This window comes from Apostichopus japonicus, chromosome 21 (genome assembly GCF_037975245.1).
Source record: "Apostichopus japonicus isolate 1M-3 chromosome 21, ASM3797524v1, whole genome shotgun sequence".
NCBI lineage: Eukaryota > Metazoa > Echinodermata > Holothuroidea > Aspidochirotida > Stichopodidae > Apostichopus > Apostichopus japonicus.
The window spans coordinates 20,164,888-20,190,329 of NC_092581.1; the positions used below are offsets into that span (position 1 = coordinate 20,164,888).

Genomic DNA, 25,442 nt, shown 5'->3' on the forward strand with positions numbered 1-25,442 from the left:
GTACAGATATTATCCATTGAACTGAATGGTTTAAGAATTTGTCAGTTTTGGTCATCCCTTTAAGAGATTTGTACCATACAGGAGCAAAAGAACACTGGGTCTCAAACTGAGACTGAAGAACACAGACCAGTGTCTCAAACTGAGACTGAAGAACACAGACCAGTGTCTCAAACTGAGACTGAAGAACACAGGCCAGTGTCTCAAACTGAGACTGAAGAACACAGACCAGTGTCTCAAACTGAGACTGAAGAACACAGACCAGTGTCTCAAACTGAGACTGAAGAACACAGACCAGTGTCTCAAACTGAGACTGAAGAACACAGACCAGTGTCTCAAACTGAGACTGAAGAACACAGACCAGTGTCTCAAACTGAGACTGAAGAATACTCACCAGTCTCTACGACACTTCATGGTGTGTCAAGTGTGTACAGACTTTTTAATATTTTTCATGTTATATATGCTTATTAAAGGTTCACATGGCAGAACTTATGACCAAATTAATTTTTCGAGCTTTGGAAGATTACGATGTCATCCTCATCGAGTGACCATAGCCTATTTCTTGATTGTTATGCCTTTAAAGAAATGTAGATATAAGTTTTGAGTAAATCCACAAATGAAGGGATATGTATGCAGGATATGAAAGGGTAAAAATGTTTTAAATTCTTTGGAAGTGCAGAAAAGAACAACTTTATTTTCTTTTACTTTGATGGTTGATAAATCATGTACATAGTATTATTCCCTGCATGCATCACAGTTAACTTGTTGGACACTTTCTAAAGGTAAATTATGATCCAATTTTGCATGCTGAAGTTTTAATCAGGTGATTTGTTTTGATAACTTGTTTACCACATTGCTAATTTAGCCCGACCCCCTCCCTTTGTAACAACTTTTGACATGTTGACTGCAGTAGCGACACCTGGTGTTACCAGCCAATACACTGTTTTACTAACTTGTGTGGGACTTTATTGTAGAATGGAGATAAATAAATGGAGAAACTACCTTCAGGGTTGCCATGGAGATGATTAAATAGAGAAACTACATTCAGGGTTACCATGGAGATGATTAAATAGAGAAACTACATTCAGGGTTACCAAATCAACTAACATGCAAGGCAACATGGCTCCATCCAGGCCATAACTTGAATAATAAAGTTTGAAACGGTTCCTCAAGTTCTTTCAGGAAAAGTATTGGCAATGACTCCATGATTTTGATCTTGTAGTGTCTCCAACTTTTAAACAAGTGTGTTTGACATGATTTTAATGGTTGATAATGAAGTTCGATAATTATTTTGAAAAGTTCATGTACAGATAATAGTGCCAGCACTATGGATCATTTGGATTGTCATTAACCCAAGTTGCTCTCAATATGCACAAGTTAATGAAACGGTGTATTGGTTATGAACAGATTTTCAACTGCTCTAATGATTGGATATATTGAGGACTTTTCCTCGAGTTTGTGAAATGCTTTTGAAAGTCTGTTTTCCCCCTCAGACTATGATTTAATTTCTTTCCTTGCACTTTTCTTTCAAACAGCTGTAAAGGTAGGATTGTTCTTTTCACGGTGTTTATTAATCAGCTTGCTAAAATTACCTCTTTTTTTTCTACTACTCTCTGTCTTTGATGATTTCAATGGCCAGATCGGTTGGGTTACACCTCATGTCATGTTAAAGATGTAGTAGCAGTTTGCATTCCATCAGCATATGGTATACTTGAGTTGCACAATGTGCAGACAGAATAATCCAATAGCAGAATTCCCCCCCCCCCCAAATATACTTTTCATTCCAGACCCAGAGATAAGGTCAGTGATGTATCCGTGACAAAAGCCTGCATCGTTGAGGACATTTGTGAACTAGCTTGATGTGCCTTTTTTTCCAGTGCCATTGCTAGGAGAGAGTAGACTTTAATATATTGGGATAAAGCTCTATGACTGACCCCGCAAAAGAAGGGAAATATGCAGGTGATAAAAGGCAGAAATAACTGAATAAAACATATCTTAGTTTAACATAATTGCTGCCATATGTAGTCAACTGCTTCAAGCACCCTAATAGAATAACTTTCAATACTGATAAATAGTTGGTGTGGTTCAATTCACACACCATATTCATGCACTGGTAAAAGATCATTGCTACAACACTGCAGAACTTTGTACTTTTACAGATTATTTATGAACTTCCATTAAAAGCATAGAACTATCAAATAGCAAAAGTGAAACAGTTAAATAATCACCTTTCTCAAGATTTTATTTCCATTAATCTCTTTTCTTGATTAATTACAAAACATATAACATAGATGGAAATATCAAAGTCAACGACTTTCTGCCATTAATAGGTACTGAACATACCCCCCCTGCCAATGAGTATTCAACTTTTTGACCAATTAATCATAAATCAGCAAAATGAGTGAAAATCAAGGATAAATTTGGACATTTATTAATGTTTCTACCTTACAGAATACTGATCACCTCCATTAAAATGAAAATTCCTGCACTGCTCCCAACGAAAAAAAAAAATATGTAGCATGATGACTATTATTAGGACTGTTTCTACTCAGAAGTTGCCTTTCTGTGCTCAAATTAGAGTAGCTACACATGTCCCAACCCACTGTCAGGTAAAAGGTATTTGTTGACACTACCTGACATCCAGACATTCTTCAATATTTTGAAAACTCACCCAGATGCTTACATAAGATAGATGCTTACATAAGATAGAGAAGCTATCTCTGAAGAAATCTGGACCTAAGAATAACCCTTGAACATGTTACTCCTGTCTTGGAAAAACCCTAACATAAAACAAAGTTCTTAAAAATTGTACAATTGCAAATTGATTCGACAGACACACTAGGAATTGCCAGGGTTACTTTGGATCACTGCAAAGTGCTGTTATTACTGTGCCGACAAACCTGCCGGTAGAAAAAATTTCAATTGTGATGAAAAATATCATTAAGGTATACATGTAAACTTAAAAGGAAACAATTCTGAATGATACATAATAAGGAAATAGTCCAAAACACAAATAAAGTGCCCTCAAATGGCCCGGGCCGTACAAGATTACTGATGAAAAGAACAGAAGAGTGATGGTTTTTATGAATCACCACCATCTAGACCTGTTTGATACCAATGACACCACACGCCGCACGCCCTCCAGCGTTGCCAGTTGTTTTGCTCTGTTCATGGCCACCTCTCCCTAAATCATCAACTCCTTCGTGGACCTGCGTAAATAAATAACAGACAGCAGAACAATGTTTATTCTTGCTAATCAAAAGAACTTGGCACTCTAAACTGCATGATACTTATAACAATTAGACAATGAGTTTAACATTTCTTCACATGCACATTTTTTTCTGCTTTTTTGTTTTCCTGGAAAAGGGAAAACTATGGAGTTACTCTTACCAACCTTGCAAGATTGTGAGGGGCACCAAAGGTTGCAAAGCCAAAGTGAATTAATCAGGTCACACATCTATAGTCTATGCATGCTAAGTTCTTTAATACTGCCCTCATTATCTTTCGGGACACATTTCATACTGTAGTTTAGATTTATCGTGGTACTGACCCTATACACAATACATTTAAAAATTACAGCCACAATGGCAACCATGACATTTTAGCATATTGTTACAAAGAATGCATTGAGAGTACTTTGGTTCTAATTAACATTGTACAGTTATTCACTGAGAGTCCAAAAGAATTTGGATCTCAACACAACTGTCACAATGATGTATCAAGGCTTGACAGGACAAGAAACTGACAGTTCTCTTTTAGATTTGATGTTTACAAAGCAGGGGCGAAGGGGAGGGTGGTGGGGTTAGTTGGGTTAGGGTGACCATACTTTTGTTCAGAAGTATCCGAGGACATCATGTTGACATTAAGGGGCAGTACCTACACTTTAAGCTTTAAGTGAAGGGTCAGAGTTTGAGATCTCAATGTTTGGTGGTGTCATCTTTCAAGAATGATAGTCAAAGGCCCACATTTTGGTAATACATTCAGGGTCACGGTGGGCAAGCAAATATTTTGGAAGTGCATATGGCAGGCAAAATTAAGAGGCAGAGGGGATGTAGTTTTGCTTTACTAAAGATGACTGGGGGGGGGGGGAGATATAAATGGAGGGAAAGAGTAATAACTCTTCATGGTCTACAGTAATGAATACTGTTTAGGTATTTTCTTACCACAAGAGATCGTCCAATGATGGAATGAGGGCCGGATAGCGATATGATTGTATCAGTTATGTTAACACTAGCCACACCATTATCATCGGCTTCCACATTGCCTAGATCACCTACATGTCTGTCGGAGAGAAAAAAATAAAGTGCATCAACTTGATAGAAATATCAGCTGTGCGTATACCACTGATGATAAACTACCATTACTGAATAACCTCCTCTTGGCCAATTCTAACTGGCATCCACTTTCATAAACTTGATAGCGCTGTGGCTTTGTAAATTAGTCATACAGTATATATGTACACTGATCTCAACTGATCCAATCAAATTTCAATATATTCTACCGTGATCATGGGATTCAGGCCATTTCTACTGTATTAAATGGAAACTCAATTCTCCACTTTCACCATGATGGCAAGCCTGTCTATAGAAAAAAGCATAAACTAACCCAATACTGCCATTAGGATTCATTCTTGAGCGCATCTATTTTAATTGACCAGCCACCGTATGATTGTAAACACAAGTGGTCTTATGGCCGGCAATACTTTCCTGTGTGAAGACAAATTTGGCTTGACCACTGTAATGGTACACTGTGGGTTTAATCATGAATTTTTGCAGAGGAGTGTTCAGTTTGGCTAGCATTACCAACTCGGGTAGATATTCATCTCCTCTGTTTTTGGCCACAAACAGGGGACTCGAGGTAGTATTTGCTACAGGCAGCGAAGATCGTAATATCCTCAGAGTGTAACTTTTCTTCACGAAATGGGCTGTCAGAACATCGACCCCTCCCCCTCCACCAACGGTGCGTCGGACGATATCGGACATTCACGGATGTGGCGTTTGTATTGCGGCGTTACACCAGTGAACAAACTGAATGCATAAAATTCCCATGGCGATTACATCAAATTATGACTATATGATTGAACCTCAACATTTTGGACTCCAGAGGTATTTTATTTCCGGATGATCTATCCATTTTAAAGGACCAACATGAAGCACTGCAATTTTACAACAGAGTTGCTCTGTTCATTCTCGTGTGGTCTTTGGCTTGTCTCACGAAGTCTCCAACAAATTCTCATGAGATCTCACATAATTCTCATGAGATCTTGTGAGAATCTTGCGAGAAATGTTTATAAGGGATTAGACCTCAATGAATCCCACATACCTTTCTTCATCTGCTGGTCCACCGTGAGTCTTGCCAGTAGGGTTGAAATGTCCCCCTGCTGAAGTGCATCCTGTTAAATGAAACAAATTGTACTAAATATCATGGCAAGAACATGGTCTTGCCCATAGGGTTGAAATGTCCCCCTGCTGAAGTGCATCCTGTTAAATGAAACAAATTATACTAAATATCATGGCATGAACATGATACAATTCAGGATGTTACAGCAACCAGTTTGATAACCCTCCAAGACATCATATAATTAATGCTTATTAATCATTGACTTTCTCTTATAATTAGAAATATTATACAAATATAGACACATAAAAAACAAGAAACAACGACGCTCGGCTGCTTAGAATGAAGTCTGGCGGGAAAGTATTATAATAGCGTTAGAGTTGCCAAGACAAATAATTTGTGATATTGTATTATGTTTATTGAGGCTATAGAGCATAGAGTATCATAAGGAAGTAAGATCTATTATTCTCTCAAGTAAAAACTGATCAAGGCAATCATTGTCACGTCTTGCAATGTCTCTCTTTAGGTACATGTATGAAAACTGGCACAACATGTGAGGGTTCAGGGCACATATATCACCATCTAGCTGGCCTAGGCTTCAGATATTATTTTTCTACAGCATTAATTTTACTGTGTCCATAGTTTTGCTTGACAATTTATTCAATTGAGATTCATTTAGAGTTTGTAACAATTTCATTTGAAGCTTTTCCAAGTTATTCAATTACAGTACCTCTTTAGTTCAAAGTTCACAATGAAAATTGATAGGGACTCTAATTAGATGTATTGTTGGAATGAAATATTAATAATAGTAATAATAATAATAATGATCATGATAAAAAAAAAATACCCTCTCTGTAGGGCTTCTAACATTGCCAAACAATTATCATCAAAAGTCGGGCCGTAGTTGAATACCGGACTGAATACTGTTCAACAAAAGATTGACACTTAGTAACAACAGTGCTCAATATGTGCTGTAGGGTACACTTGCTGGCACAGAACTGAAGTGAATGCCGTTTCACTGGTCATAGGCAGTACAGTTTCAGGTGGACTCAGGGTGGAGCCGTACTTGTTGTGGGTCTATACTCTATGGCATATAAATACAGAAGAGGTCTGAAGTGTTTGGTAGCAGCAAGCTTGAAGCGATTAGGCAAACGAGTTTGTTGATTACTTTGACCAATTTTTCCCAACAAGTATTACGTCGCGTACAAGTTTCAGAAATAGTGCACTTTGCGTCCCGAGTCCCAAATTGTAAATTTATGTACTAAAGTCTCCAAATCCTATTGCAAATCCAGACTGTTCATTTTCACATGCACATTTACTTCTCAAATGACCATTTTTTAGGAATGTGTGATGGAAAAAGTCTACAATATTGCAGGCTTTATGTGCATTAGTGAAGCAGTATCCATCAATTGATCATCAAATATTTAAGAAATGCAGCGCAGCATTATTCTATATAATCACCATTTGTATTGTCACCGAATTGGTGGATGTGAAAGCCGTGTAGTCCTCTTGTAAGTCCCCTCACTTCACCAGTGACTGTCACAGAATTCCCCTGAAACAGGTCGAGAATTTCAAACATATATTAACAATATTAATCATGAATTTATCATGTGAGATGCCATTGAATGGAACAACCTTCTTGCATGAACCAGATTAATCTTTAATTCTTAATCGTCCACTGGATTTTGAGGCAGACCATCGTGTTGGGGACGTAGTAAAATTGCTTACTGTTACTTCCTGGGATGGTAGTGAAAACCTTTAACTCTTTGCCAACTTTAAAGGAGGTGTGAGGCTTGCTACAGAGTTACAGTACTGGCAGCAAAATTTCTTAAACACCAAAAACAATTCCATTTTCTAGAAGCCTCAAGAATTATTGCACCATAAGTCCAATTGAACTTATGGTGCAATAATTCTTGAGGCTTCTAGAACCCAACCCCCCCTCCCAGAAGTATTTAGTCCATTTAGATCTTTCCTTTAGTCCTATATTTTGAATAATTCACTCCATCCCAGACACTTCATTGTGAACCATCCAAGGTCAGACAACGGGGATAAAAAAATACAAATGAATATCTGACAAACAGCTGTACTGTATGTGGTATTGATGATAATTGAGTAAAGGTTTTAATCATTATTGAACCATCTTTCTCACTCTACCGGAAAACCTCCAGGTAATTATCCTCAAATATTCCCCACATTAATCAGCTGCATTGTAAGCATATGACAAGATCCTCTTTTTTTCTCTTGATATAGTATAAACTGCTGGTACCCTGTTATCTATCAGACAACGGAAGCAATTCTACCACATGTACATGGTAAACCTAAGACTGTTTCACAATGAGACCCGAGATAGCCACAGGGTAGTATTCTGCAGGTCTGATTAAGCACCTACATTGGATATAAGACACATGTTACAAACAAACAAGTCTGCCTACAGTATCACTGTATGTCCATATAGACCTAGGCTCATAGTAAACAGAGTATTACTAGTGTATTAGACCTAGGCTCATAGTAAAACGAGTATTACTAGTGTATTAGACTTAATGTATACATATCTGTGTGTTTAAGCTGTTTGCACTATGAGACTAAATGGTTGGGGATTTGAAGACCCTTCCCTGGCCCTCCTCTCTACTTGTCTGAATATACCAGAGTCTATTTCCAGTATACTGTATTTTGTCTATAAAATCTTAATTATCTTTCTTGTCATATCTTTGTCTATGACGTCTTAATTGTCTTTCTTTGTCTAAAATATATCTTTGTCTATCAAGTCTTTGTATATTTTTTTTGTCTATTAAGCCTATCTCTTGTCTATTTTATATTATTTCTAGATTCAACTATTCATATTAAGTATGGTTCATGTATTATTTCTAGATAATGTATCTTAAGTATTGTTCATGTATTATTTCTAGATTCAGCTATGTATCTTAAGTATGGTTCATGTATTATTTCTAGATTCAACTATTCATATTAAGTATGGTTCATGTATTATTTCTAGATTCAGCTATGTATCTTAAGTATGGTTCATGTATTAGTTCTAGATTCAGCTATGTATCTTAAGTATTGTTCATGTATTATTTCTAGATTCAGCTATGTATCTTAAGATATGGTTCATGTATTAGTTCTAGATTCAGCTATGTATCTTAAGTATGGTTCATGTATTAGTTCTAGATTCAGCTATGTATCTTAAGTATGGTTCATGTATTATTTCTAGATTCAGCTATGTATTTTAAGTATGGTTCATGTATTATTTCTAGATTCAGCTATGTATCTTAAGTATGGTTCATGTATTAGTTCTAGATTCAGCTATGTATCTTAAGTATGGTTCATGTATTAGTTCTAGATTCAGCTATGTATCTTAAGTATGGTTCATGTATTATTTCTAGATTCAGCTATGTATTTTAAGTATGGTTCATGTATTATTTCTAGATTCAGCTATGTATCTTAAGTATGGTTCATGTATTAGTTCTAGATTCAGCTATGTATCTTAAGTATTGTTCATGTATTATTTCTAGATTCAGCTATGTATCTTAAGTATGGTTCATGTATTAGTTGTAGATTCAGCTATGTATCTTAAGTATGGTTCATGTATTATTTCTAGATTCAGCTATGTATCTTAAGATATGGTTCATGTATTAGTTCTAGATTCAGCTATGTATCTTAAGTATGGTTCATGTATTAGTTCTAGATTCAGCTATGTATCTTAAGTATGGTTCATGTATTAGTTCTAGATTCAGCTATGTATCTTAAGTATGGTTCATGTATTATTTCTAGATTCAGCTATGTATCTTAAGTATGGTTCATGTATTATTTCTAGATTCAGCTATGTATCTTAAGTATTGTTCATGTATTATTTCTAGATTCAGCTATGTATCTTAAGATATGGTTCATGTATTAGTTCTAGATTCAGCTATGTACCTTAAGTATGGTTCATGTATTAGTTGTAGATTCAGCTATGTATTTTAAGTATGGTTCATGTATTATTTCTAGATTCAGCTATGTATCTTACTGTAAGTATTGTTCATGTATTAGTTCTAGATTCAGCTATGTATCTTAAGTATGGTTCATGTATTATTTCTAGATTCAGCTATGTATTTTAAGTATGGTTCATGTATTATTTCTAGATTCAGCTATGTATTTTAAGTATGGTTCATGTATTATTTCTAGATTCAGCTATGCATCTTAAGTATGGTTCATGCTCATTATCAGGCCTAGAATATTGCAAGTTTTAGCCATTTCCTTAACAATGTCACTGGTGCATAAATGAATCTACTGACTAAAATCAAATTTCCACTGGCATTTCCCTTTCATTAATACAAAAACAACATGTGTCAATACTGGCAGAGAATTGGTAACTGTCTTCTGGCAAATACTGCCAGGGAAATCCACTGATATTTAGCCAGTAAATAGCCTGAATTTCGAGGCCTGACAATTATACAGATCATATGCATCCAGCCACAGCAGATAACAACCTACATTGCTGAGGCTGGGGCATATCATACTCATACTGTATGAGATCCTCTCTGACAAGAAAAACGCAGTCTTGGCCTTTTTTAAAAAAAATCCCTCTTATAGACAGCTAGCAGTCAATTCTAATATCGCGAACTTTATCACGAACTTACCGTCTATCAAGTATGATTGCAAACAAAGCACCAAGGGCCTAGGCCTATATTACCTGGCTTATATTACAAACAAAACTTATGGGCCAAAAATGAGTATTACTAGGTTGCAAGTTACATAACACTTGAGGAAATGCTGCTGAATCACAGTTCAAAGTATTTGTCCAGGTCAAGCCTGACGCTAGCATGACACTTTGTTGGGCCGACCTTCCCTTTGTCATGCTGTGAACTATTGCCTAGGACCCCTAAGCCTACATGCTGTATCTGCCCGGCCTAAATGCAAGTCAGACCTAGGCTAGGCCTAGGATGGACTTCCACATAACACTTTGATTTACGTCTACAAACTTATGTGTTTTGGTACTAATTTAGAATCCGTACCATTCGACCCTACTTCCAAACCCCTAACCCTATTCCCTACTTCCTAACCCTATTCCCTACTTCCTAACCCTACTCCCTAATTCCTAACCCTACTCCTTCACCAGATTCTGCCGATTCGAAGTAAGCTTTCCTATTCATATGGTACGGATTCTAAAGTTATGCTGTGTTTTTATTAATTGCAAACCGTTTTTTGCCTTTAACTACTTCTACTTCTTAAGCTTCCATTTTCACTCTCTTAAATGTTTGACCAGCCTATCATAGCCTTACTCAACTGTCCTTAAAACAGTAAAATTAAAATTGTAGTTGGTAATTGCGTGTAGGCCTAATGATAATGTTATCCTATTCAGTCTTAGATTTATCAAGCAATTAGGGACAATATGAATTCAAAACAGTGCGATGTTCTTACCTCTTGAGTGAAGGTAATAGTGCCCGACACAGTCTGCCCTTGTAAAACGCAAACGGCTTGTAGAGACATATTTCAATTGCTTCAAAACTCGTCAAGGATTTTGAGAGGATAGTTTGGTCGGTTAAGTGAATGTCTTCGCAGTAGCTAGCTACACAAACAGTTCAGCTATACTATTATTAGTAGTAGTATAGGCTAGTATCACTAATATACAGTGAATACAGTGAACATAAACAGCACTATTTTTAGTACACATGGCTGCACACGCTGACCTCGTCTTTTACAGGTCCGTGTGCAAACGTATGCGAATAAGTTATAAACAATGTACGTGTGCAATCTCATATAAACTCACAATAGCATAAATAATCTGTTCCTGACTTTTCAAATGTCTCTGTGAATACTAGACATTCAGTGGGCTAAAACCTGGTGTTCCCGGGGACTAGCTAGCAAAATAATACATACAACAAGTCACGCCCCCTTTGAGCGTTCATCACGCGAATCCTTATTTGCATATAACAGTTAATCCATATTTGCATATAACAGTTTGAAAAGCGTAGGCTTTATTTGGCTGATCCGTTACCTAAACTTCGTCCTGCCGAAGATGGAAAAATAAAGCTTCGTCCCCCTGTCTATAGGACCTCAAGACCTCTGTGAACACCTCCAAATAAAACATACGAACTTTTTATCTTGACACTGTCTTCCCCATTGTACACAATTGGTGATAAAATAAATAAATAAAACACTGTGCCTACAAAACTTACGGTACTTTGAGGGAGTGGGGTCGGTGTAACAGGCGTGGATCTCGGTGTGGGGAGGGGATGGTTTGCTCATCCCCTTTTTTTATCCGCAGTATGCATTCGAATGCACCATTTCACTTCTAAAATATGAAAGTGTTTATCCTTGGACAGTTGATGGTCCACAATGATACCATGGAATATATGTGGTCCATCGCCGTATGTAACAGAGAACAGTGTGGTACGAAATCATTTTGTGGATGATCTCTGCTGAATACATTTAACTAAATATTTCTTTGCTGGTTAACTTGCATTTTATTTTTGGAGTACAAAATGTTTCTTCATTAACATTCCTTTCATGGTTGGCTGGTTTTGATTCATGTTAACAATGGATAGGGAGGGGATTAAGGGTGGGGTAGTCTTTAGGTGCATGATTCACGGTAAAACTGATTTATCCTGATAACCCAGGCCCTTCTGACTAGTGAAGAGTAACATTTTTCACATCTGGGAATTGTTTCAATTCAAACAAAATTGAGACAAACTGTTAAAAGAGAATAGAATACAATAAATTGATATTTTAAAACTTTGTTGTCAAATATCTTTTTAAATATTATCACACATAGTAACTACCCAGTAACTACACTTACAATTGGCACCAGTAATTAACCATAAAAAAATATATAACTCTATAATCTGTCTTTTTAATATATTGATCATTATAAATATTTAACAATATCTCAAAGGTGGCTTGCTCACTACCAGAAATCTTACGGTTATATAGCCAGTTTTAAGGGTTAAAGCAAATACACATATCATTTAAGTACTAACTGTACATATAAACATGTATATATATATATATATATTTACATATACATATATATATATATATATCTATATATATATATATATATATATATTACAAAGATTCAGTTGTCATTCCAGAGCTCAATACATACAGGCGCGTAGCCAGGAATTTGCCAAGGGAGGGGCGAAACTGTAGATTCGGTATTGCAGACTATCTAAGCGTAGCGCCACCACGGTTGGCGCGAAGCGTACAAGAAAATTTTGGCTGTAAATGCCCCCCAGATCGCCGGAAATGGCACTTCCCATGCCTTGTTAGTTGCATCTTAGCATTTTCTCTTTTGAAAATACTAGCGATATCATAAAAACCTTAAAAAATTTTGTAAAAAATATGCTCAAGGGGGGGCGGCCGCCCCCTTCGCCCCCCCCTTGGCTACGCGCCTGAATACATAGAAGTAGCTAGAGCAAGTACATAATATAGTTTACTTATATGGTAACCTACAGCATGTTGTTACTCGAGTTTCATGCCTGTGCGCAAACAATTGTGTTCATTATTTCTTCCTAGCAGGGCTGGGCAGTGTGTTACCTCGGTGAGACTTTGAGATGAGCTCAGTCTGTTGTTAATTCTGTCCTTTTGTTTGTAATATTGCCAGCTTTTCTTCAACGCAGAGGTTGCACTGGCCTGATTTGCGTTTGTATGTGTTCGATTCCTACAAAGGAAATGTTCAACCTGCTCAATAGAGCAGTCAAGTCACATCGGACACAGAATATAAGCAGTACATAAACATTTCAGGAGGACCCTTCAAGCAGCTTTCCAACAACCACACAAAATCTCTCAAGCACGAAAAATTACCAAAATGAAACAGAAATGCCAAGGTACTTATGGAACCGGAAAATAAGGGGAATTAGCCAAACTATAAGCTGGGAGATAGTAAAAGGAATCGAACACTTACAAACGCGAATCAGACAAGTTCAAGCTCTGCGTAGAAGAATTAATTGCCTTCTTCTTCTCTTTTTTATTGGTGGGGGCTCCAGGTGGGGGCTGAGGGAGGCAGCACCAAAAGTTAAGGCAGGACAGAGAACTAATATGTTAGGAAGGCACACAATATGTGTGTCCGGTAACTTGCAATGAAACAAATCTATATGTTGTATCACTGTTTGGCAAGCTACCAGATCTATCATTATAAAGGCTATGAATCATAGTTCATAATATAAGAGAGTGTGTGCTTGTACACTTGTTTGTATATGGACAGCACCATCATCATGGTATTGTACCTGTATTATTGTTGATAAAATATTGCGAAGCACAACTATATTGTCAGTTTTGGCATATCAGAATGGGGCGTATTAGTCTGCATGGGGTGGTGGGGGGGGGCGGGAAGGGTACTAGGGAGGTTAGCTGTGCTTTCCATTTAGAAAGCTGAAATTCTCAGAAGATTGGGCTTAACTTAAACAGCAGCTTGTGACAATTACCTCAAACTGAAATATTGTCAAAGAGGCAGGGACCTTTACAGGAGTCTCATCTACTCTTGCAGGGGTCTGTGTGCAAACTTGAAGGGTGTTCCCATGTACCCTTGCCGGGTCCCATGTAGCCATGCAGGGATCTTATTTACCCTTGTATTGGTCCAATGTACCCTTGTAGGGTTACACATGTCCTTGTAGGGGGATCATGTACCCTTGCAGTGGATCCATATAGCCTTTCAGGGGTCCCATGTACCCTTATAGGGGCTAATGTACCCTTGCAGGGGGCTCATGTACCCTTGCAGGGGATCCATATAGCCTTTCAGGGGTCCCATGTACCCTTATAGGGGCTCATGTACCCTTGCAGGGGGCTCATGTACCCTTGCAGGGGATCCATGTAGCCTTACAGGGGTCAAATGTACCCTTGCAGGGGCTCATGTACCCTTGCAGGGGGTTCATGTACCCTTGCAGGGAATCCATGTGGCCTTACAGGGGTCCTATGTACCCTTGTAGGGACACTTGTACCCTTGACGGGGGCCATGTACCCTTGAAGGGGGCTCATGTACCCTTGCAGTGGATCCACATAACCTTACAAGGGTCCTATGTACCATTGTAGGGGCTCATGTACCCTTGCAGGGGGTTCATGTACCCTTACAGGGATCCCTTGTACCCTTGTAGGGGGCACATATAGCCTTACAGTGGTCCCATACCCTTTTAGGGTGCTAATATACCCTTGCAGGGGGCTCATGTTACCCCTTGTAGGGGCTCATGTACCCTTGCATGAAACCCTATTCCTCAGCTTTTAGTCTTAAGCTGAACATCTCCAGTTGCTTCAGGTCTTCAGCAAATCCATCTTTTGTTTTGCTGAGTTTAACCTCCAACAGCTCTAACTCATTATGATCTGCTGAATTTTCCTCCTGTTTTGAGTCTGACTTCTCTTTAGGACTGCTGAACATTAGCAGGTAGGCTCGTTTATTTCCATGGTGTAACTGTGGAGACAGAAAATTAAATAGTAAGTATTACAGGATACCTATTGGATTGGTAAACATTATAAACACAATTAGATGCTCTATTGAAGTTTTATTATTCATTTATGTATTTAAGCAGGCCTACAAGTTCACAATATTAGCGACTTGCTAAATAACTGTGACTACTTAGAAGAATTCTAGCAGGCTAACATCACGTTGTCACTGTCATTGTCCTATTTTAGAACACACATAAGTTACTGAACAGGCTTTGTCAAACAGCCTAATAGTTCTTTGCTGATAATAAGCAGTAACTTTGGGATTTATATTATAAGGTAGGGAGAAGTTTCTGATTCTTTGGCTGACGATTGATAACTGACTTATCATCTGTGTATGTTCTTTTTATTTATATCTACTATATTTATATCTACTATATTCATATCTACTGTATTTGTACCTACCATATTTGTACCTACTTTATTTGTATGCACTATATTTATATCTACTGTATTCATATCTATCATATTTATATCTACCATATTTGTACCAACTGTATTTGTATGTACAATATCTATATCTGCTGTATTTCTATCTAACATATTTCTATCTACTATATTTGTATCTACTATATTTATATCTACTATATTTATATCTACCATACTTATATCTACCATATTTGTACCTAACATAGTTGTATGTACTATATTTATATCTATTGTATTTCTATTTAACGCATTTCTATCTACTATATTTGTATCTACTATATTTGTATCTACTATATTTATATCTACCATATTTGTACCAACTGTATATTTATGTACTATATTTATATCTACTGTATATCGATCTAACATATTTCTATCTACTATATTTGTACCTACTATATTTGTATCTACCATATTTGTATCTACTATATTTATATCTACTATATTCATATCTACTATATTTATATCTACCATACTTATATCTACCATATTTGTACCTTCCATATTTGTATGTACTATATTTATATCTACTGTATTTCTATCTAACGCATTTTTACCTACTATATTTGTATCTACTATATTTGTATCTACTATATTTATATCTACCATATTTGTACCAACTGTATATTTATGTACTATATTTATACCTACTGTATATCGATCTAACATATTTCTATCTACTATATTTATATCTACTATATTCATATCTACTATATTTATATCTACCACATTTGTACCTTCTATATTTGTATGTACCATATCTATATCTGCTGTATTTCTATCTAACATAATTCTATCTACTATATTTATATCTACCATTATTCATATCTACTATTTTTATATCTACTATATTTGTATCTACTATATTCATATATCTTCTATATTTATACCTACTATATTATATCTACTATATTCACTGGCAGAAACGTACCAAGGCCATGTTTATTACCAGTAAACGACAGAATACTCTGGAATTAAGCAATTAAAAATAAACCCAGAATGTGGAGGCCTGTTAATGAGTTAGTTAGTTGTTCTTTAATCATTAGTGCTTCCAAAAGTTGATCACAAAGTGATACCTATGATAATCATCTTTGCACACAGAATAAAGTAAATACAGTGTATAAATGTATGCATTATCAAAGGACAAACTGGCGTACCTCATCAACGATGACATAATCTTCGTTGACGTTGCCGTGGGTGACCCCAACAGTGTGTAAGTGCTTTAATGCTTTGCCTACGTCTGCGATGATGTCTTCCTTCTCTTCCTTTGTCAACTGGAAGTTTGGGGAGGACTTCAAAGTTGACAGCTGATGTTTCTGATAACGCTCCTTACTGGATGGCGCTAGGACTCTGTTACTCCGCATGGAAGACAGGACTAACTTCATTACAACACTTTCATCTGTTGATATAATGTATGGATGACATATTGCTACTACATCAATGGCAGATCCACATGGTGTAATTGAAATATTCCTACTACTCACAGAATTAACTATTTAGAGAGCTTTTCTTAGCACCACACATGTATATTCCTTTTCTTGACATTCATCTCTAATATTTCCATCTTATCCGCAACTTCAATGCTTCCAACACCCACATCTTCCCAACTCCACCCCATCCCCCCTCCCCAGAAAAAAAAGGTAAAGCGATGGAAATAGAACTAAAGTTTCTTACTATAAAGGGTGCAATGAATCATTTCTGAATAATTCACATTCCCAAAAATTTTCCTAATTTTTTTTTCAAAAATTTGCTGAAAAAAACTGATTTCCCCAAAAATGTATCTTCTTGTAAATTTTGTGGAATTTCGATATGACAGAAGTGAGAAGGAGACAGAGTGCTAACCTTGTTCCAGCACACCTCCAGTTCCTGTCTTTGGTATTCTTAATCTCTGAATGGCCGGAGAAGAGTCGGGGGTGACCAGCCCGGTATTGTCGGTGTCACGAGACGTCCCCGCTTTGGTCTCCTTCCTTTGAGATTTTTCGATGATAAAAGTGTACAAGTGAGGGTTAACAGCAGAGTTGATCGGAAGGATGAATATGGCAGTCCAGGCATAGACATCTCCGGATACCGCAGCTGGGGTGAGCGCTACGAACCCCATAATGATGATCGGCATCCAGCACAGGAAGTCCGATCCCACCAGCATGAAAACCTTGACAGCGATTTGCAACTGTTCTTCTTTCAGTTGCAGTTCACTTTTGCTGAGCGACGTTGAAAATTTGGCCGAGCGCTTGGCGATGATGAAGATACCGATGTAGCAGACCAGCATGATGAGAAAGAGGAGGAGATTGAAGACGATGTAGAGAAGGAAGGAGTAAAGCCAACCGCTGGGCCGATCGGCGGTGATGGGTAGAGCGATGCAGACGCTGGATCGACCATAGTAGTCCCCGGCAAAGATGACAGCAGGCAGAGCACTCATGAATACCATCACCGACCACACGGAGAGGCAGACGACCGTGGCCGATTTGGCACGGAGACGACGAGGGGACAGAGGATACAGCACGCTCTGGTATCTGTCTATGCTTATCACGGTGAGGAATATGACAGATGTCACACTGCTGATCGTGGAGAGAAATCCCGCCAGTCGACAGAAGAAACTGTTCTGCCATATGTCGGAGAAGAGTCCGTACCTGCCCCTGTAGCTGATGTCCGCGACGGTGATCATTAACAGGTAACACCCCATCAGGAGATCTGCAATAGCTAGATTCATGATGAAGAGAGGCTGGGCCGTGTTCCCTCGTCTCGTTGCGGGTTTCTTCCTCTTAAAGAGTCGGAGGAGGATGACGATGATGTTACCGGAGAGCGAACTGAGAGCCATGAGCCATATAACGATTCGTTGTAAGGTCGAACGGATCAGGTCCGTGCAGCTGGAAAACTCGTCAGGCTGAGGGAGACATTCTTGTAAGGTGGTGGAATCCTCCAGTAGACAACAGTAGTAGAATCTCTCCGAGCGGCTGGAGGCGAGAGAAGGAAAGAAAGAAAACCTTCTATAATCCAGCATTTTTCCCTCCAATATTTGACATGAACTACTAAATGACTTGATTTAGGTCATACCTGACTAACATAAAATATCCAGTAATTTTGTTTTATATTATATTTACCTCAATATTCATTACAGCCTATGAATGCTTCCTGGAAAAGGATTCATTTTTTAGAGGAAAGAAAACTCCATTTGTCAGTTGCAGAGTTTTTTTCGTTATTTGGATTTTTATCGATGATCATATCTTTCCTTATAAATGTTAACCACTGAACACTGACAAAAATTCCTTAAATGAATTTTAGTAAGGCAAATAACTGGCACCAAATTCCCAGAACATCCTTGAGAAAAAAAACAGCTACAAACAGGGTGACAAATAAAAAGTGGATTGATATTACTTTATTGAGATTCTTGCCCATACAGAGCACATTGAGAGGGATATAGCCTTACCAAATTCCCTCTACTTACAAGATTTCAATACTGTCAAGACCTGTTACAAAGCTACTGGACGAGACGATGACCTCTGAACTCTGGATGGATCTATATTTGGAAAAAAGAAATATAACAATTAGGTCTCTTCAAACTAGAAACAAAAATCCTCCTCCATCCCTCCAACCCCCCCCCCCCCCCCCAAATAACAACATGGATCAGACATTGAATAAAAGGAAACACAAGGAAGGGAAAGACCCTACTCCCACATACAGGTGCATGGTAAGGAAGCAGATGATGAAGAGACCATTATATGCAATCTCCAGCTTATGAGAAAATGTCTCTGTTTCTGTGTGAAAATGTTAAATTATAGAAAAGGAATGTAATAAATGTAAATATGGTGGAGTCATTCTTGTGTCAATTTTGTTGGTATCCAAAGAAAAATTTATTGGGGAAGTTAAGCTTTTGGTGACCGAGATAAAATGAAATTCCATTTATCTTATCAAATATAATCTCTTCAAGTCATTAATACATAACTTGCCAATTGGAACAATCAGCTTCAATTATTAACAATTAAATAATCGATAAATGGTATAATTGATAAATGATTAGTAAGGCTGAGCCATTAATACATACAAGAAAGTCAATATTCCAAGATTCTGAAATGGTGAGCCAGTAACGTCAGTCAATGGATTGCCTTGTAAATCTCTGTAAAGATAAGATGAAGGCATAGCAGTATTAATAGTTCATTTCTCATTGGCATAAGATGAACAAGGCATGCTGTCAGTGCCCTTGAAATTCCAACTACATTTTACAACCAAGTTCTTGTAGAATACCATCTCTATGTTAAGGACATATTACTTATATTTCAATGGATACCAAGGACTTGGACCCGGATACCAAGGGCTTGGACCCGGATACCGAGGACTTTGACCCGGATACCAAAAGGTAAGATTTACAAGAAATCTTTCAGGACTTGGACTGGGTTGTAAAAGACACAACTCTGTATACTGTGGTTCATAACAGGTCATAGCCACATAGCTAGGTTATAGGTCTAGCCAGGTTAAAGGTCATAGCCAGGTTATAGGTCATAGCCACATGACATACGGCTGAAATAAAAAGCAGAGAAGTAACTTACAGCTCTTTTAAATTTTCCAGTCCAAGGAATGTCATTGAGTTGAGGTCTGTTATAGCATTAAATGACAAATTTCTGTGAAAAATATAAAACAAGGAAAAAGAGAGTGTACATACATTCTGTAGCTATTTGTTGTTGTTGTTGTTGTAGTTACTGTAATAGACGATCAAAGGGCTTGGACAATTTTAATTGGAAGATGATAAAAACATACACTGCCAGCTGTTACAAGCATAAGTAATAGATGATAACACTAATGAGCACATCTAGTTAAACTAGAAGAGTGCTCAGTAAGAATTTAGCTAGGAATTGATTCTTAACATACTAACAGAGAGGAATACCAGCCACGACAAAAAATCAAAACAATTATCAGTGCAAGCTTAAAATTCTTAGTAAAAGTTTGGTTGCTGAAGCAACACAATTGTATAAATTGCACATTTAAGGGTTGCGATTCCAATTTTATTATGGCACATTTAAGGGTTGTGATTCCAATCGTAAAATCCTGCATTGATTTTCTTTGATATTTTAACATCTTTTCCAATATTTCAATCATTGCAATATCAGATATGGTATTGCTGGTTGTGGCTTTAAGTTTTTGCAGGCCTCTTTTTAAGTGATTCTTACTCGACTGTCCTACGAAACTGAAAATTACTGAGGAAAGGATGTATGAAATTTCTACATCAAGTACAAAGTGTTCACTTACAGGATTTGTAAGTTAAGACTGGATGTGAAGGTCCCGTTGCCGAGATGTGTTATTCCGTTTGATGAGAGATCCCTTAAATGTGAAAGTAAAGTTAACCCACTATGTTAGGAAAATATAAATTATATATTTTACAATTATAAATGATAAATTATTAAAAAAATTAATAAATCAATGCGTGTTTATACAACGTTAGGACTCCCTCTATTCAAAAAAAAAAAAAAAATTGATGATCATCAACTTAATCATGAGTGTATGTATAACGACATAATTAAGACTTACAAAGAGTACAGTAAAGAAAACTCAGGAATATTCAAGAATGTTGCATCAAGAATGGTGACCGCTCCATCTATGGCCTGTCTCTTACTTCTCCCAGATAGCTGGAGATTTGTAAGCGATCTGTGAACGAACAAAAGTAATGGATTCAAATTGAGTCTTGAAAACTGTGGCATACACAGGGATGAGCCTGGGAAAAAAAAAAATCACGGAACTTTGCCAAAGTTGCGGTATAGGCTCCAGTTTGCATATGCTACAGTGTGTTAGGATAATAGTTTTTGTCACCGAGGTAGAAAAGAAATCACGGATATTCCGCGAATTCGCGAAAAAGCTCATGCCTGCATACATCTTCACATCATTCATATTTCGACAGGATCTGTTTACTATAACTTTGAGATACAGTTATAACCTCATAAAGATTTTAACATATTGTTTCAAAAAAGTAAATATATGTGGGATGGGGAATGGGAAAAAAGTACTTTCGGGCAAGCCATTTTACAATGTATATATATATATATATATATATACAGCTGGATTTTGTTAATGATGTACACATCTCTGTGTTACGAACCTGGAAGTTACCCAGGATATCATCTCTGAAATGTTTACTTCAAAATACTATACTGTTTGCGTAAATATGTACGAGGATGAAAAGAGAACCATAAATAATTAAATTAAATAGACCTTCTAGGTGACTTTAGTTTCTGCTTAACAATTCCAAGATTTGATTGGAACTATCTATCAAGCAGCTACCCATTACAGAGAGGGAGGACATTAAAAACCTGGGTAAGGTTTATTAGACAGGGGGTAGGAAGGGGAGCAGTAAGAGCCCTCTCCCCATATTTCTCCCAAAAGAAATGTATTTTCCCAATTGTTGAGAACATATTTTCCTGCCAAGTGGTGTATTTTTCGTTCTACTACAAGAACCGCAGAGATAATACTTACAACTGTTTAATGTTTCTAGGTATCCCAGCAACATGTTCCGCACTCCAGATCACATTCAAGCAAAAATAAGTCAGTCCAGAGCAAGTACAATTATCTGGGCAATCAATTTCTGTGAGAAGGAGAGAAAAGGTTAAAAATGATTTCTTTTATAAACAAAACAAATTCAACATCAATTTTACCACTCTTTAACTTTACACTGAGAGCACTTCTTGTACCAAACTATTGACTGATCAAATGCAAAAAAAATGATGAATATCTTGGTTTATAACGGTCGACAATTCTACCCTCATTTTCATGAAAGTTGCTGACAAGAAGTAACACGCTCAAGTTACAAAAGTAACTAATATTCCCCCCTTAGATAAATTGAAGAAAAAGTATGAATTCAAGAAAACCTAATCTAAATTAAAGAAAAAATTAAAGAACAAATCTGCAATAATGACACTCTTGGATTTTTGCTTAAAACTGATGTAGAACAATTAAAGATTTCACCGGAAGGTTTTATTCGAAACATGACAGAAACATTATCGTTTCATTCAAAATGACATAAAATTGTTTTATTAATATTTTGTTGTAAGTTTGAATTTATTTCTAATTCCTCTGTTTGACTACCAATTTATGAATAATATTATTTCAAAGTTGGAAACACTTCCTCTAAGAACTTTGCAAAAATCTACATTAAAAAAAAGAGGTGAAAAGTGACTAATGTAGGGTTTGGGCTAGAGGAATACAGGATGTTTGGGAAAGGTTCTCACCACAAAAAAGCTCATCATCACCATTAGGACACTGTTTGATTCCATCACAGACAAACTGCTGAGCAAGACAGGAAGGTGAATCTCGGCATCTGTATGCTCCTTCGCATATGTAATTCTCTGTTACAAGATATGGTAGAATGAGATGAAACTGAATTAAAAAGAGGACTATATGTTAGTAACGACAGTGTTAATCTCTGATTGGGAAATACATGTTAAATGAGAGCAGGATTATTGTAGTAAATACAAAAGAAATGAACAAACGTCTTGGAAATTCAACACAACTTTAATATACAAAATATACATGAGTATGAACAATGATATTCTTACCTTCATACCTGGGTCTTATTACTGTATATAGCATTCCAGTTTAGTTTTGAATAATGCAAAAAAATCTTCCTTAAAATAATAATTTAAAATAAAATGTATTAAAATAATCATTTAATTAATTAAAAGCCCATGGGCCACTTCAGGGTACCAATGGGGCCATTTGGGATTTTCTTATCTAAATTTTATTCTCCTGGACATGGACAATTTACTTTTGCTGTTTTATTTTTGCTCTTTCAGAAATAGTAGACCTAAGTGTGGTTAATTTGGTGCAATTCAAAGTTAAAAACAGATCTAGGTATATTTTCTCAGGGGTCTAAAGGAACTGTTTGTGATTATCATAGGTGCCATTCCTCCAACTCCTAATACACAAGCCTCCCTTTCAATTCTAATCTCATAGATTGACAAATGTGAATGTTCAGCTCACTACAGTTCAGCTCGTCTTCCTTGCCAGGGCAGTCTGGTATATCGTTGCATCTGTAATGTTGGGGAATGCAATACGAATCTGGACACTTATAAGTCAGCCCTGTACATTCAAACCGTTCTGCAAATAAGATAAAACATAGAAAATACATAAAACAAGTGCAAGAGAGAAGGAACGAAAGAAATGAAGGGAGGAGGGAGGGAGCTTGAGAGAGGAAGAATAAATTAAAATAGAGTCTCCAAAATTAACTTACGCTCTACATACATATATAGATATTAGACTTTTATATAGCGCTGCTACATCGAGATCGTAGCGCTTTGACAACTTAGCCTTGGTCATTGGTAACTTGTCACACCTACACACCAAAGTGTGCGCAATTCAATCAATCTCTCCTGGGCACCACAGTGCACCACAACCCCGGGGACTTCCCATAGGGTGCAGCCACAAACCGGTGCACGCAACTATATTTACAAGTTACCTCGCAGGTCCCCATTTATAGACCTGGGTGAAGAGAGGCAATGGAGATAAAGTGCCTTGCCCAAGGACACAACGCAATGATCTGGCCAGGGCTCGAACCTGTAATCCTTAGATCACCAGTCCACTGCCTTAACCACTAGATCCGTTTTGGAATGGAAGAAAATGCATGTAACTAAATTTGTACCCAAACTGTCTGTCATTGATCTCAGAGTATGTTGTCTTCTGTTCCTCTCATGCTCTCCACTATGTTTTGCCAGTAAACAGATGTTGCGATTTCCCTAGTAGGCTCTTCAGGAGCCATAAATTTCTGAGGCCTTAACTCACCACATGTATATTTTTACTGGTATTTGATGATTAAACTGTATACTGCCTGATTTGATTGCAAAATTAGCTGAAAGTTAGTAATCATCAACACTCTAATATCGATAACAAACCAATGCATGGCAGGGAGGAAGATTACCGTCAGATACCATTGGAAACATCATTGCTGACCGATTCATTTCTTTTGCTTCTGTCGTCACCTGTTTCTTTAAGGCACACTACCCCCCCCCCCCAGTGGTACTTACCACAATTCTGCAGGTGGGTCAGATCTCGGCATCCATTCATGAAACCGTATTCATTTTCCTCCATTAGACAGAGATTTCTTTTTCTCGTACAAGCTCCGCTCTTGCAGGTCACATCGTTTGTGGAATTACAGCTAAAGCCAGACCCAAAGTAGTCTAAAAGGAAATGATATGACTATGACACACATATATCATATATCTATATATATATCCAGAATAGCAGGAGGGTAGAGGGATGGAAGGGGGGGTAAAACCCCTGGGACCGGGGGTTAATTAGCTGGTCAGAGGAAATAAAAAAATAATGCATTTCATAATTTACTTCAGATGTATCAAGGTTGTAACCACTCAAACATATCTCCAGTTCTGGACAAGATATTGAGATGGGGTTTCCCCTAACAGTGTGGAATATTTTCTCTTTCAAGATAAGCTTTATATTGTCTGCCACTGGAATATCCCTATAAATAAGACATCTGGACATAATTTAACATGACAGACATGTTACTATGTCCCTTTAAATAAGACATCTGGACATAATTTACCATGACAGACATGTTACTATGTCCCTTTAAATAGGACAAATGGAAATAATTTACCATGACAGACATGTTACTATGTCCCTTTAAATAAGACATCTGGACATATTTGAACATGACAGACATGTTACTATGTCCCTTTAAATAAAACATCTGGACATATTTGAACATGACAGACATGTTACTATGTCCCTTTAAATAAGACATCTGGACATATTTGAACATGACAGACATGTTACTATGTCCCTTTAAATAAGACATCTGGACATATTTGAACATGACAGACATGTTACTATGTCCCTTTAAATAAGACATCTGGATATATTTGAACATGACAGACATGTTACTATGTCCCTTTAAATAAGACATCTGAACATACTTTAACATGACATACATGTTACTATGTGCCGAAGTGGCACAACATTAAGAAAGGAATTTTCCATTCAAACACAACTTTCATTTACATGATGAACATATTTTTGATCTTACAGTATTCTCTTTGTGAAGTTACACCTACCGCAGTCTCGAGGCTCATCTTCATATCCCTGACCTACGCAGTCCCGATGACCATCACAGTATGCAATACGAGGAAGCCAAACACTAGAGTAACACTGGAAATTGCCCTCTGCTGTCACTATTGTACAGATCATAAGAACAAAATAGGTAAGGTTTTAAGCAGGAAACTCACAACTTTGTTAAAATTATTTTGTTATCATGTTGCAGGATGGAAATTTCCAAA

General features: G+C 37.1%; 2 protein-coding genes across 3 annotated transcripts in view; both read right to left on the reverse strand.

Annotated features, from left to right (window-relative positions):
* Nucleotides 1-2,221: 2,221 nt before the first annotated feature.
* LOC139963221 (superoxide dismutase [Cu-Zn]-like) lies at nucleotides 2,222-11,021 on the reverse strand. Its single transcript, XM_071963802.1, has 5 exons — nucleotides 10,732-11,021; nucleotides 6,796-6,886; nucleotides 5,320-5,389; nucleotides 4,161-4,278; nucleotides 2,222-3,206 (listed from the first exon to the last, which is right to left on the reverse strand). Exons 1-5 carry the CDS (start codon nucleotides 10,798-10,800, stop codon nucleotides 3,096-3,098), a joined length of 459 nt encoding a protein of 152 aa, XP_071819903.1. The 5' UTR covers nucleotides 10,801-11,021; the 3' UTR covers nucleotides 2,222-3,095.
* Nucleotides 11,022-12,589: 1,568 nt separating this feature from the next.
* Nucleotides 12,590-25,442, reverse strand: part of LOC139963225 (uncharacterized) — a 58,244-nt gene continuing 45,391 nt past the window's right edge. For both annotated transcript variants that reach the window (XM_071963808.1, XM_071963807.1), the window contains exons 35-47: nucleotides 25,221-25,337; nucleotides 24,174-24,326; nucleotides 23,134-23,250; nucleotides 22,383-22,499; nucleotides 21,631-21,739; nucleotides 20,692-20,808; nucleotides 20,413-20,484; nucleotides 19,716-19,787; nucleotides 19,214-19,285; nucleotides 18,617-18,688; nucleotides 17,017-18,125; nucleotides 16,332-16,573; nucleotides 12,590-14,713 (exon numbers count right to left, since the gene is read on the reverse strand). In XM_071963808.1, the coding sequence (XP_071819909.1) occupies nucleotides 14,513-14,713; nucleotides 16,332-16,573; nucleotides 17,017-18,125; nucleotides 18,617-18,688; nucleotides 19,214-19,285; nucleotides 19,716-19,787; nucleotides 20,413-20,484; nucleotides 20,692-20,808; nucleotides 21,631-21,739; nucleotides 22,383-22,499; nucleotides 23,134-23,250; nucleotides 24,174-24,326; nucleotides 25,221-25,337 (2,570 nt within the window). In that variant the 3' untranslated portion in view covers nucleotides 12,590-14,512. The remainder of the gene's footprint in view (nucleotides 14,714-16,331; nucleotides 16,574-17,016; nucleotides 18,126-18,616; nucleotides 18,689-19,213; nucleotides 19,286-19,715; nucleotides 19,788-20,412; nucleotides 20,485-20,691; nucleotides 20,809-21,630; nucleotides 21,740-22,382; nucleotides 22,500-23,133; nucleotides 23,251-24,173; nucleotides 24,327-25,220; nucleotides 25,338-25,442) is intronic.